The sequence below is a fragment of the Bos taurus genome, chromosome 2 (genome assembly GCF_002263795.3).
Source record: "Bos taurus isolate L1 Dominette 01449 registration number 42190680 breed Hereford chromosome 2, ARS-UCD2.0, whole genome shotgun sequence".
NCBI classification, from domain to species: Eukaryota; Metazoa; Chordata; class Mammalia; order Artiodactyla; family Bovidae; genus Bos; species Bos taurus.
Window position 1 is genome coordinate 129909608 of NC_037329.1, and position 14790 is coordinate 129924397.

General features: G+C 48.6%; 1 protein-coding gene across 3 annotated transcripts in view; it reads right to left on the minus strand.

Moving 5' to 3' along the window:
- EPHB2 (EPH receptor B2) overlaps nucleotides 1-14790 on the minus strand; it is a 219829-nt gene that overhangs the window by 11584 nt on the left and 193455 nt on the right. The window contains exons 7-10 of one of the 3 annotated variants that reach the window (NM_001191498.2): nucleotides 14090-14097; nucleotides 13092-13184; nucleotides 12009-12073; nucleotides 123-245 (exon numbers count right to left, since the gene is read on the minus strand). In NM_001191498.2, the coding sequence (NP_001178427.1) occupies nucleotides 123-245; nucleotides 12009-12073; nucleotides 13092-13184; nucleotides 14090-14097 (289 nt within the window). Of the gene's footprint in view, nucleotides 1-122; nucleotides 246-12008; nucleotides 12077-13091; nucleotides 13201-14089; nucleotides 14098-14790 lie in introns of all 3 variants that reach the window. The other 2 variants (XM_024975897.2, XM_024975895.2) reach the window with 2 other exon arrangements.

Here is a 14790-nt window from a genome sequence, read left to right on the forward strand (position 1 = left end):
AGGCCTTGGAGGGTTCTCTGAGGCATTCTACCCTCCACCCTAGGAGTACACATTGGGGTGGTCCCCGCCCCCCCACACCCAAGGCTGAGGTCATGGTACTTGGGAGGGTACCAGTCACCTACCTGCTCCAATCACCTGCTCAATTTTGACACAGGAGATGTCAATTTCCTTGGCAAACTCCCGCACTGCCTCATTGGGGTCTTCGTAGGTGAAGGGGTCAATGTAGATCTTCATGCCTGGGGTCACTGGGAGAGAAGGTCAGGCTCAGTCACATGCACAGACTCAAGAGGTGGACAGATGGAAAAGTGTGAACCAGTCCTTCTGCAGAGGGAAGGACTCTCCCACAGGGCCCCAGGAAGAGCTGGGCAACCCCCTGCATTTTCACTTGACCTCTCTGGGTCTCAGTGAGCAGGTGGGCACTGAGCTAAGTAGGGGGTGAGGGGAACAGAAAGTCAGCAGGGATAGCAAATAGGTTCTAGTTTTTGTTCCAACTGTAATTGATCAATAAGGGCTTCCTCCAGCAGCTAAAAGACTGTGGGGATTGATTAACAACGTCTGTTCGAGCGTGGGCATGAAAGGATAGATAGGCTTGTCACGCTTGTGATAGAGAATCAGGGGGTGCAAAGTAAAGGAAGAGGAAGACAAGAAAGGAGCAGAGGGAACTGGAACAAAAATACAGAAAGAGCAGGCAACAGACCATGTTCTTGGTCTTTTGCTAAGGCGATCTCCCTGCTTTTCAAGGCCTAATTCAGGCCTGCTCTCTGCTCAGGAGACTTTTTGGCTGCCTCAGGCATCCCAGGCACTGGAGGGGCTGCCTCACAAGCATCTGAGTACCCACAGCTCCTAGGCCCACCTCCTGGGTCCCTCTGCTAGCCAGGTCTCAAACTTTTCTGGATCTCATATTCCTTGGTGATCAGCAGGAGGCTGGACACGGGGCATATGAATTTAATTCCTGATCTGATCTGGTTTTTTTTTTTTTGATGCAGAGAGGAAGATGGTAACTTGGATACTAAAGACCCAATTCTGACCTCAGCAGTGAGTCAGCAACGTGCTTTGAAGGAAGGGAAAGACGAGCCCTCCTTCCTCCTCCCAGATGACTAGTCTTCCACTTCCCAGACCATCTGGCTCTCACCCAGCTGGGGCCTTCCTCTGGGTCCCCAGCCCGCATTCTCCCCCTGCTCCAGGAGCTATGAGTTTGGGAGCAGCAGCTCTAGGAGTTGGGTGCTGGAGTCCCTGGACCGTAGCAAGGTTGGCTGGTTGGTGAGTGGGGCCACAACCCTGCTCAGCTCCGTGACCTTGGACTTGTTAGTTGACCACTCTCAGCCTCTAGTTCAGACATTCCCGTCATCTAAGAGCCGGAACCTCTAACACAGGGGTTGGCAAAGTGGCCCACTGCCTGTTTTGTAATAAAGTGTCATAAATAAAGTTTTATTGGCACACAGCCACACACATTCCTTTGTCTGTGACCGCTTTCCCGCTCCAGTGGCTGAGTTGATCAGTTACAACAGAGACCATAAGGCCTGCAAAGCCTAAAATATTTACTGTCTGACCCTTTACAGAAAAGCTTGCCAACCACTGCTCTAACACATTAGTTTTATTTTGTATTATTTATGTGGGTGTCTGCCTAGCCCTTTAGGTCAGAGTTTTCTTAATTTGGGTCTGTGAACCACTTGGCAGACCCAGGATGGGATGAGTGGGGCTCCTGAAATGGAATACATTATTATTGTCTTTCTGGATTAGAAAAACAATTTATGCTCTTTATAGTTTAAAATTATGGAAATAAATATGGTTGAAAATAAAAGTCCTCCAAAAATCTATCTCTGAATATAGAATTTTTTTCTGGATTTCCCTTATAATTTTATACACATACGTATGTATATTTGTGTTTCTCTGGGCATAGGATCCAAAACTTTTAGAGACTTAGAGGAGCCTCTGACCTCAAAAGAGGCTAAGAACCACCGTCTTGCAACTTTCCTGGTGGTCAAGTGGTTAAGAATCTGCCTTCCAACCCCTGATTGGGGAACTAAGATCCCACATACCATGGGGTAGCTAAGCCTGTGTGCTGCAACTGTAGAGCCCATGTGCCACAACGATAAACCCAGCACAACCTAAATAATAAAAAATAAAACTATAGTACTTAAGTGAGAGGATTTGAAAACCCCACCATGGTGGGAGCCTGGGAAGGGGGGATGGGTGCCCATTTTTTTCTCATCCCTCCCTCCCTGGCGCACTGCACACGCTTGATGCTCGGTGTCTGTAGACTGACAGAATCTGGATGATAGACGTGGAAGAATACCAACACCAGTTTCCACCTTCTGAGCCCTTTGTCTCTGTCCAGCACTGGGCCATGCTCTTTATGTGTATTCTCCCATCTCCTCCACCCAGCAGCTCCTAGAGGTTGTTGTTTAGCTGCTAAGTCCTGTCCAACTCTTCGAGACCCCAAGGACTTCAGCACGTCAGGCTTCCCTGTCCTTCACCATGTCCCTGAGTTTGCTAAACTCATGTCTATTGATTGAATGGGTGATTCCATCTGGTCCTCTGTCGCCCCCTTCTCCTCCTGCCCTCAGTCTTTCCCAGCATCAGGGGCTGGGTCTTGGCAATTTGCATCAGGTGACCAAAGTATTGGAGCTTCAGCTATAGCATCAGCCTTTCCAATGAATATTCAGGACTGATTTCCTTTAGGATTGACTGGTTTGATCTCCTTGCAGTCCAAGGGACTCTCAAGAGTCTTCTCCAACACCAGAATTTGAAAGGATCAATTCTTCTGCGCTCAGCCTTCTTTATGGTCCAACTCTCACATCAATAGAAATAGTCATTTATGATAGGAAATGACTATTGGAAAAACCATAGCTTTGACTAGACGGACCTTTGTTGGCAAAGTGATGTCTCTGCTTTTTAATATGCTGTCTACATTTGTCATAGATTTTCTTCCAAAGAGGAAGGATCTTTTAATTTCGTGGCTGAAGTCACTGTTTGCAGTGATTCTGGAGCCCAAGATAATAAAATCAGTCACTGATTCCACTTCCTCCCCGCCATCTATTTGTCATGAAGTGATGGGACTGGATGCCATGATCTTAGTTTTTTGAATGATATCATTATTCTCATTTCATATGAGAGAAAACTTTAGCTCAGAGGGGCTAAGTAATTTGTCCAAGGCCACACGGCTAGCAAATGGCACAGCCAGCATTTGAATCCAGGTCTGTCAGAATTGAGTCAAGGGCCACTGCTCTGAATCACCAAGCTCACTGCTTCCTGAAGGAAACCCACCCAGATCTGGTCCATGCTTCCTCCTCCTGGATTCATCTGTGATTCCTCCTCCCCTAAGTCAGCCCTCCCCAGAGCGGGGGCATCAGCTCCTGCAGAGAGGCTCTCTTTTTTCGCCCAGACTCAGCGTCTGGGCTGTGGCCCTTGGTGACTAACTTTTCACTTCCTTGCCAACAGAACTAGGGGAGATTCTTCCTCCTGGGCCAGCTGGGGAGGGAGGAGACGAATGGGTCAGTTCAGGGAGCTCAAAGCATGCTTGGATGCTGCCAACCAATCAGATGCTGTCTCTAAGCCTTGGACAGGAGTGCTAGTCAGGAGGGCTCCATCACTTACAGCAGGGGTCCCCAACCCCCTCGGGCCACTTGGACTGGTACCGGTTAGGAACCAGGCCACACAGTAGGAGGTGAGCGGCAAGCAAGTGAGCAAAGCTTCATCTGTATCTATAGCTGCTCTCTATCACTCTCCCCAGAGCAGGGAGGAGAAGGGGACGACAGAGGATGAGATGGTGGGATAGCATCACCGACTCGATGGACATGAGTTTGAGTAAGTTCTGGGTGGTAAGTTTGAGTAAGTTGGTGATGGACAAGGAGGGCTGGCATGCTGCAGTCCATGGGATCACAAAGAATCGGACACGACTGAGCGACTGAACTGATCACTCTCCCATCACCCCAAAATGGGACCGTCTAGTTGCAGGAAAACAAGCTCAGGGCTCCCACTCATTCTGCATTATAGTGAATTGTAGAATTATTTCATTACGTATCACAATGTAATAATAACAGAGGGCTTCCCTGGTGACTCAGATGGTAAAGAATCTGCCTGCAATTCAGGAGGCCTGAGTTTGATCCCCAGGTTGGGAAGATCCCCTGAAGGAGGGCAACCCACTCCAGTATTCTTGCCTAGAGAATTCCATGGACAGGGTTGCAAAGAGTTGGACATGACCGAGTGATTAACACGCACTAATAATCATAATAGAAATAAAAATCATAATAGAAATCACAGTAAATGTGATGCACTTGAATCTTCCCTCCACCCCTGCCACTGGTCTGTGGAAAAATTCTCTTCCACGAAACTGTCCTGGGGACCTCTGGCTTAAAGCAGGTCCTTGAAGGCGAGTGCCTCCATCTGGCCTCCCTGTAATGGCCTCCACTGACAGCTCCCTGCTACTTGCATAAGGAATTACTTACCCAGAGGCCCCAGACACGCCTCGCAGTTTCTGGCCTCTCTGCTTCTGTTCGTGTGGTTCCCTCCACCTGGAGCACCCTCTTCTACCTTTGTGTCCAGGTCGAATGCCACCTCCTCTGTGCAGCCTGCCTGGGTCCCTCCAGAGGGGACCAAGGCCTTCTCAGGCTGCCACTGCTCTGTCCCCACACCCACTCCCACAGATGTCTGTATGACTTTCCTACCTCGTGCCAGGGCTCCCGGATTCACAGGCCCACAGTCCCCACCACCCCTTTCTGGAACACTCTTCTGCCTGTGAAGGCTTTGCCCCTCTCTCCCCCAGGGGCACAGAGGCCATGTCTGTCTTGTTCTTGCTAAATCCCAGGGCCTGGCACATAGACGGTGCTCAATAAATGCTCACTGGAAGAACACTAGCCTTACTCATTGACATGCCCTTGTTTTCTCTCTCTACCTGTTTGGGGTCACAAATACCTTTGGGAATTTTATGAAAGCTATGAATTCTGCTTCCTGGCCAAGAATTCACATGTGTGTGCATGTGCCCATGGTCAGCATGCAATTTTGGAATGTTTATAGGCCCTGGAAGCTCTAGGAGTTATGAACTCTCAAGTTATGAGCCCTTGCTCTAAAATGTTTTCTCTAGAGTATATTTGAGGGTGGTATACAGTAGGTACTTTAATAAACACTTTTTGACTATATGGCTCTGAGTGCTGCAGTTCCTGCTTCGGTGACCTCTGGTTTCGCCTCACCATTGATAACATGATTGGCTCACAGTTTAGCATCGTTTCACCACAGAGCAGACCCTGTTCTAGGCGCTAATAGGTATCGACCCAATTAATCTTCCCTGACAATCTTTCTGGGTAAATACTACTATTAGACTGAGCCCTACAAAACTGTCAATATTTGACTCCTCCTGATCTACATGGAACAACAGACTGGTTCCAAATAGGAAAAGGAGTACGTCAAGGCTGTATATTGTCACCCTGCTTATTTAACTTATATGCAGAGTACATCAGGAGAAACGCTGGGCTGGAAGAAGCACAAGCTGGAATCAAGATTGCCGGGAGAAATATCAATAACCTCAGATATGCAGATGACACCACCCTTATGGCAGAAAGTGAAGAGGAACTAAAAACCCTCTTGATGAAAGTGGAGAGTGAAAAAGTTGGCTTAAAGCTCAACATTCAGAAAACAAAGATCATGGCATCCAGTCCCATCACTTCATGGCAAATAAATGGAGAAACAGTGGAAACAGTGTCAGACTTTATTTTTTTGGGCTCCAACATGACTGCAGATGGTGATTGCAGGGATGAAATTAAAAGACGCTTACTCCTTGGAAGGAAAGTTATGACTAACCTAGATAGCATATAAAAAGCAGAGACTTGACTTTGCCAACAAAGGTCCGTCTAGTCAAGGCTATGGTTTTTCCAGTGGTCATGTATGGATGTGAGAGTTGGACTATGAAGAAAGATGAGCACCGAAGAATTGATGCTTTTGAACTATGGTGTTGGAGAAGACTCTTGAGAGTCCCTTGGACTGCAAGGAGATCCAACCAGTCCATCCTAAAGGAGATCAGTCCTGGCTGTTCATTGGAAGGACTGATGCCGAAGCTGAAACTCCAATACTTTGGCCACCTCATGGGAAGAGTTGACTCATTGGAAAAGACCCTGATGCTGGGAGGGATTGGGGGCAGGCGGAGAAGGGGACGACAGAGGATGAGATGGCTGGATGGCATCACTGACTCGATGGACATGAGTTTGGGTAAACTCCGGGAGTTGGTGATGGACTGGGAGGCCTGGCGCACTGAGATTCATGCGGTCACAAAGAGTCAGACACGACTGAGTGACTGAACTGAACTGAACTGATCTACAAAAATGGCCATTTCATTTGGTTTCAACCTAACAGTCCCCCTCTTTTTTGATGAAGAAACTGGTATGAGAAAGGCTAAATGGGACTTCCCTGGTGGTCCAGTGGTTAAGAATCTGCCTGACAATGCAGGGGACACAGTTTCGATTCCTGGTCCGGGAAGGTCCCACCTGCTGCAGAGCAACTAAGCCCGTGTGCTGCAACTACTGGGCTTGTGCCCCGAGACAAGAGAAGTCACTGCAGTGAGAAGCCTGGGCACCACCACGAAGAGTAGCCCGCACTCACCAAAACTAGAGAAAGCCTGTGCACAGCAGTGAAGACCCAGTGCAGCCATAAATGAATGAATAAGGTGAAACAACTTGCCTAAGGGGACATGGGCATAGCTAGTTAGTGGCAGAAGTGTTGATTGAATCCAGGTTGTCTGCCTTGAAAGTCTACACTTACAACTGCCAAGCTACTGGTTTATTTTGGGTGCTTCCCCCCCTGTGTCTTGGGATAGAATGTGAGCTCCTTGTGGCCAGAGCTTTGCACAAGGAGGGACATTTGGCTCCCAGGAAGGACATTTTCTGAACTGCAGTTGGATGAGAACCTTGGCAGGCAAGAGTCTTCAGAAAATATTGGGCTACTGTTTGGATGATTTATGACTGTCAGGGTCACCAACAGGGTCACATGCCATCCTGAACCCATGTGGAAAATTCAAGATGAGGGAAGGAGGAACCAGGCATCCAGAGACCTGGATTTGCATTCCGGATCTGCCAGCAATAATGGTCACAAATAAGTTGCTTTATGAGTTTGAATTCAGGATCAATCACTGTATTGATCTGGCCGTGTGCCCTTGGGCAAGTTACTTTTTTCCATCTGCAAAATGGAGATAATAAACAAATCCCCTATCTCGTAAGGGGGTTGCAGAGATTAAATGAGAATCTTTTGAAAAGGTTTTGTTCAGTCTTTGGCAACCAGAAAGCACTGAATAATTGTTAATTGTTATCATGAGGAGTTGGTTATTATTAAATATTATTATTACAAAGCACTTCAACATCCATTAATTCATTTACTCCTCAAAACTCTGTGAAAGAAGCATCATTCCTGCTACTTCCCACATAAGGATGCCAAGGATCAGAGTGGTTTTTCCTGAGCTTCCAGTGACTTCCCCAAGGTCACACTGAGCTGACCGGTAGCAAAGTAGGGTTGAGAAACCTGGTGCATCCCTCTGGCTCCACGTCCAGGCACCATAGACGTCAGCACTCATTCAGCATTTGCTGGACAATGGAAAACACGAGCCCATGAGGGTGACCTTGGGTTGGTCACACACATAGCCAGGCCTCAGCTTCCTCCTCTGTTCCAGCGGTTGCTGGTGGATATGTGATCACGGGGCTGGCCGTGTTTTGAGAAAAAAACAAAACAACAAAATCCTGCTCAGATGCAGAGAGTAGGAGCATGAGCTTGAGAATGTGTTGATTTATGAACAACACGTTCTATTCTGGAGTCTATTTTTAAAATAAATCCCCGCTGTCACCTGTTTTCCTTGCTACCGACTTGCTGCTCTAAACAGTGATGCTCCTGAATGCTCCAGGTGATGGAGCATGTGAGCCTGTCTTACTCAGAAGGCTGTAGGGAGCACAGCGTGGCCAAGACTGTGTTTGTACCCCAGCGTTTGCCCCGCACAACTGTGGGACCTCTCTGTGCCCTGGTTTCCTCAAAGTGGGAAATGACCAGGGCTAAATGAGGAATACGTGTTGAGCATTAAAGTAGCTCTTGGCCCATAGAACACAATATGTTTAGCTATATCTACCATCATGATTTTATTACTTGGGGAACAGGCTGGGCCGATGGAATTTATGAGTTTTATTTTTAACATACAGGTGGATTTTCATTTCTGTGTAGTTAAATTTGTCCACTTCTGTCTTATGATCCTTTCATTGCTTTTGTGCTTAGAAAGTGCTTTTCCCTCCACGTATCAATTAAATAGTTACCTAAATTGTCTTCTGGAAATTTTAATGGTTTAATCATTTTTACAGTGATGTCTAAAAATGATTTTTAAGCTCGGCAAAGTTTACTTCAAATTAAGTCTTACCCAGAGGGGCCTCCCAGATGGCGCAGTGGTAAAGAATCTGCTACCAGTGCAGGAGACGGAAGAGACACAGGTTTGATCCCCAGGTCGGGAAGATCCCCTAGAGCAGGAAACGGCTATCCACTCCAAAATTCTTGCTTGGAAAATTCCATGGACAGAGGAGCCTGGTGGGCTACAGTTCATGGGGTTGCAGAGTTGGACACGACTGAGCAAAGCGTGTGTGCGCCTGCACACACACACACACACACACACACACACTCACACAGAGGCTTAATACCAAGAACTCCTTGACACTGCTCTTCATCGCACACTCCGTATCTAGTGCTGCAGAGAATCCATTGGTCTACTTTCAAAGTGTGTCAGAACCCACCGCCTTCCCACCACTTCCCTTGCTGCCACCCTGGTCCAGCCACCATCCTATCTTCCCTGGATTATCCCAACAGCCACCTCCCGGCCCCTGCTCCATCCCTGCCTGGCACCGCCCAGTCCATGTTCCACAGGGCAGTCAGAGAAGTCCTGTGAAAACTGTAACTCCGACCCTTCCAGAGGCGTCTCATTTCACTCAGAATAAAAACCAAGGCCCAGACTTCCCTGGTGGTCCAGTGACTAAGAATCCGCCTGCCACTGCAGGGGACATGAATTCGATCCCTGGCCCAGGAAGATTCCACACGCCCCGGGGCAAGTAAGCCCATGTGCCACAACTACTGAGCCGACCTGCTGCAACTCCTGAAGCCCTCGAGACCTAGAGCCCACACACCACAGCTGGGGAGTATCCCCCTCTCTTGGCAACTAAAGAAAGCCTGTGCACAGCAACAAAGACCCAGCACAGCATTCCCAAATTAACATTAAAAACACTGCTCTAACCCCTGCTTGGAGAATTCTGAGCATTACTTTGCTGGGGTGTGAGGTGAGTACAATTGTGCGGTAGTTTGAACATTCTCTGGCATTGCAAAATGAAGAAGCGAAGAAGAACTAAAGAGCCTCCTGATGAAAGTGAAAGAGGAGAGAGAAAAAGTCGGCTTAAAACTCAACATTCAGAAAACAAGATCATGGCATCTGGTCCCATCATTTCATGGCAAATAGATGGGGAAAAAATGGAAATGGTGAGAGACTTTACTTTTTTGGGCTCCAAAATCACTGCAGATGGTGACTGCAGCCATGAAATTAAAAGATGCTTGCTCCTTGGAAGAAAAGCTATGACCAACCTAGATAGCATATTAAAAGCAGACATTACTTTGTCAACAAAGGTCTGGCTAGTCAAGGCTATGGTTTTTCCAGTAGTCATGTATGGATGTGAGAGTTGGACTATAAAGAAAGCTGAGCAATGAAGAGACTTTTGAACTGTGGTGTTGGAGAAGACTCTTGAGAGTCCCTTGGACTGTAAGGAGATCCAACCAGTCCATCCTAAAGGAAATCAGTCCTGAATATTCATTGGAAGGACTGATGCTGAAGCTGAAACTCCACTACTTTGGCCACCTGATGTGAAGAACTGATTCACTGGAAAAGACTCAGACGCTTGGAAAGATTGAAGGCAGGAGGAGAAGGGGACGACAGAGGATGAGATGGTTGGATGGCATCACCAACTCGACGGAGCAAGCTCTGAGAGTTGGTGATGGACAGGGAAGCCTGGCGTGCTGCAGTCCATGGAACTGCAAAGGGTCGGACACAACTGAGCGACTGAAATGAAACTGAACCCCTGCAGCTCTGAATCACCCTTTCCTATCTTGCCTTTTTCCCACAGCACTTTCATCTTCTGATATACCATACACTTTGCTCATTTATTGCATGTATTTAAAAAATTTCCTAGGATTTTTTATTATATTCTTTTTAAAAATTGTGGTAAAATACGCGTAATATAAACTACACAATTTTAACCATTTCAAAACATGCAGTTCAGTATTATTAAGTACAGTCATACTGATGTACAACCAATCTTCAAAATTCTTTTAATCTTGCAGAAAATGTAAGCCCTATTTTCTAAAGTTTATCAATATTTTGCACTTATTTTTAAAATACCTGTCACTTTTTAAAAATTGAAGTATAGTTGATTTACCATGCTGTGCCAATCTCTGCTGTACAGCCAAGTGACTCAGTTATACACATATATACATTCTTTGCCTGGCGTGCTGCGATTCATGGGGTCGCAAAGAGTTGGACACGACTGAGCGACTGATCTGATCTGATCTGATACGTTCTTTTTTTATATTCTTTTCCACTATGGTGTATCACAGCATATTGAGTATGGTTCCCTGCCCGATCCATGCTGCTGCTGCTGCTGCTAAGTCGCTTCAGTCGTGTCCAACTCTGTGCGACCCCATAGACGGCAGCCCACCAGGCTCCCCCGTCCCTGGGATTCTCCAGGCAAGAACACTGGAGTGGGTTGCCATTTCCTTCTCCAATGCATGAAAGTGAAAAGTGAAAGGGAAGTCGCTCAGTCGTGTCCGACTCATTGCGACCCCATGGACTGCAGCCTACCAGGCTCCTCCATCCATGGGATTTTCCAGGCAAGAGTACTGGAGTGGGGTGCCATTGCCTTCTCCACCCGATCCATGAGGACCTTGTTTATCCATTCTAAATGTAATAGTTTTACTGTCCCTCCCACTAGAATGTAAGTTCCACCAGGGCAGGAATATGGGGTTTGTTTACTTGTGTGTCCCTAGCACCTGGAGCAGAGCCTGATGTACATAATGGGCCACAACAAATATGTGACAACTGAAGGGATGCGCGGATGACCCCCTCACTTGGGGACCATCTGAGAAGCTCTAGGGTACCCCACTGAGTACAGTTTGAGAGCCTATAGGGGACCCACTTGGAATTCCCATTTGCCAAGTGAGCCAAAGTGAGGATCCATATCTCCTCTCCCCCACACAGATTGTTGGTTCTGCCAAGATCAGACAGAGAGGAATCTACACTCTGTTGTTCTCTTTACTTGGTGCCCCCGGGAGGAGACATCTGCTCTGGGTGTGTCTGGCACATGTGCCCCCAGCCCTGGCCGAAGGTGGCATGGGACAGTGAAGGAAATGGGGGCATGGTGCAGGGGTTGGGAAGAGGCAGCCAAGGAGTCACTGAGCGGTACAAGAATGGGCCTCCCGGCTCCCTTCTCTCCCCTCCGTGGTCAGAGCCTGGGGTCCTCATCGTCTCACTCAGATCATGTACTGGGTTGGCCCAAAATTTCGTTTCCCATACCATCTTATGGAAAAACCCGAACGAACATTTTGGCATACCCGATATTTATTCTGCCAATCTGTCTGGTGCCTGCTGTGTGCTGGGCAGCCACCTGACACTGGGGAGGTGGTGGTGACTGTCAGACACGATTTCAGGTCCCCAAGTGCCCCCACTATAATGATGGAGGGACAGGGAGACGACCATCACCATGCAGCCAGGTGGGGGCGCTGTGCATCCAGGATAGAGTGGGGATAAAGGAAGGCTTCTCAGAGGGGTTTGTATATGATGAAGCCTGAGGGAGTGAGCTAGCCAGGGCAAGAGAGGGGAGAGTGCTCCAGGCAGAAGGAACAGCATGTTCATGTCTGACTGCAGCAAGGGAGGAGGAAGACAAAGGAGGCTGGAGAGGTTGCTGCGGAGCTGACAAGTGAAGGATCCCAGGGTGCCGGCCCCGCCGAGGTATACGTACTGTGGCCGCTGGTGTAGTGTTGCAGCTTATCTGTGTACTCCGAGTCAGCACGTTCAAACCCCCGTCTTCTGGAACAAGAGCAAAGGGCTGGAGCCACCTGGAGGCGCCCGGGGAGATGGGAGCCACAGCAGGTGATAGGCAGAGGGTGGGCAGGCCCTGGAAACCACCTCCTTGCCAGAGAATTCCCTGCCGGACCCTTGCCTAGCAGCCTCACCTTCCCTGGTTCCCTCTGCCCCAGCCCTTCCCACTTCTCCAACTTCAAGTCCAGGCTCACTGTTTCCCCTGTCCCCTCTCCAGCCAAGCCCCTTTCAAAGAGCAAAGGCATCTCCGGCTGTGGCCCCTGGTCCCAGAAACCCAGAGGCTTCTGTCCATCTGACCTTAAGACCTAGTCTATTCTAAAGTGGGAAGCTCTTGGGACTTCCCTGGTGGTCCAGTGGTTAGAACTCTGCCCTTCCACCTGCAGGGGGCACAAGTTCCATCCCTGGTTGGGGAAATAAGATCCTGCAGGCCGTGCAGTATGGCCAAAAATAACGTAGAAAGCTCTAAGGAAGAAGGGACAGTCTCTGCATTAAGTCCAGCAGAAGTCCAGGAGCCAGTCCCACTGCTTGCCTTCTCACGTGCTGTGCCAGTCCCTTGGATGCCAGACACCTGGCCCTGTCTGTGTCCCCTCTCTTTCCAGCTACCTCAGCCAGCTGAGCTCCTCAGCTTGCTTCTGGCCCTGTTCACGGAGGGGCTTTTGCTAGAGCAGAAAGTGGGGCGATCTGTATTCCCCTTCACTGTCCTCTGGCTTCCTGCATCATGCAGTCTTTCCTCCCCACTGTTCAGAGCTGTCCCTTTGCGCTGAAGTATTAGCGTCTCAGTAAGCCACCTCTGTGGAGCGCGGACTTGTCCAGGGCAACACCTGACCAAAGGGATGGACTGCCAACTGTGGCCGTTTAGGCGGTGGGAGGCCACTTGGGGGTCTCCGGGCCTCCCCGAGCCCCTCCTGCCCTCTCTGATCATAGACCCTGTTCAGGGATGGCAGAATGGATGGGCAGCCCTCTCGGAACCCAGGCCTGGTCCAGGCAGGGGGACACCACCCACCTGTTACACACAATGGCGATGACAACCACGGCGATGAGGAAGACCAGGCCGGCTGCCGAAGAGCCAATGATGAGTGGCAGCTTCTCCTGGATGCTTGTCTGGTACTCGGCTGGAGAGGAAGCACAGCGCACTGTTCTCAGCCTGGCTCGGGGGTCACAACCCCCTGCATCCCCACTGCCCTGGGTCTCCTGGGATCCCTAGACTCTCTGCCACTCCAGACAGAGCCTCAGGTGGAGAACTGGCTGTTACTCCCTCACAAGTAACCTCGGACAAATCCATGAACTGCTCTGGCACTCAGCTTCTCATCTATAAAATGGGCATAATAATGCCTACATCTCAATGTAGATATGAAAATCAATAAGGAGATCCAACCAGTCCATCCTAAAGGAAATCAGTCCTGAATATTCATTGGAAGGACTGATGCTGAAGCTGAAACTCCAATACTTTGGCCACTTGATGCGAAGAGCTCACTCACTGGAAAAGATCCTGATGCTGGGAAAGATTGAAGGTGGGAGAAGGGGACGACAGAGGATGAGATGGTTGGATGGCATCACCAACTCGATGGATATAAGTTTGAGCGAACTCCAGGAGTTGGTGATGGACAGGGAGGCCTGGCATGCTGCAGCCTATGGGGTTGCAGAGTCAGACACAACTGAGCGACTGAACTGAACTGAATAATAATAAGCTGACACATATACAGAGGCAGGTCAAAACACAGACTCTCAAGCCAAACTCCTTGGGTTTCAGTCCCAGTGGTGCTATTTACTGTCTGTGTGATCTCTGGTAAAGTGACTTATTTCTGTGGCTCAGTTTCCTCATTTGTAAAGTGGGGAGGATAATAGTTCCCATATAGGATTTTTGCGTAAAACACTTAGAGTGGGACTTCCCTGGTGGTCCAGTGGTTAACAATGTGCCTGCCAATGCAGGGGACATGGGTTTGATCCCTGGTGTGGGAAGATCCCACATGCCACGGGGCAGCTAAGCCCGTGCACCACCACTGCTGAGCCTGCACACTCTAGAGATGGTGCTCCGCAACTAGAGAAGCCGCTGCAGTGAGAAGCCCACACACAGCAATAAAGAGTAGCCATCAGCTCGCTGCAACTAGAGAAATCCCGAATGTACCAACAAAGACCCAGCCCCAAATAAATAAATACATTAAAAAAAAAGCCCACTTAGAGTAACTTGTAGCACATAGTAAGTACTCAGTACATATTAACTATTATTGTTTTTAAGTGTTTTAAGAGCCTACCATGGGTAGGTATGTACCTTGTGTGATTCTCAGAACAGTTCTATGCTGTACTACGTGTAATTATCCCATTTATCAGATCAGAAAACTGAGGCTCAGCAAAATCATGTCTTGCCTAAGTTTACACAGTTAGACAGTGGCCAGTGCCAACATTTGAACCCAGGTCTGTTCAACCCAAGGCCATGGGCTTAAGCGAGATAATGTGTAAAATGCACTCAGCATTGGTCCCGGCTCTTGGAAACCCCTCAGTGCATTGTCAATGGCATCAAGATCTTCATTATTTAACACTTTATTTTTATTACTCCTCATTGCCTCCCAGGCAGGAGCTTGCTGAAGTCAAGGACTAGGTCATTTCTGCATCCTTAGCACAAGCACATATTTGTTGAGTTAATAAGGATCTTGGGACAGTCCCCCAGTCCCCAGGTCAGCGACCTTCAACCAACATACAAGAGG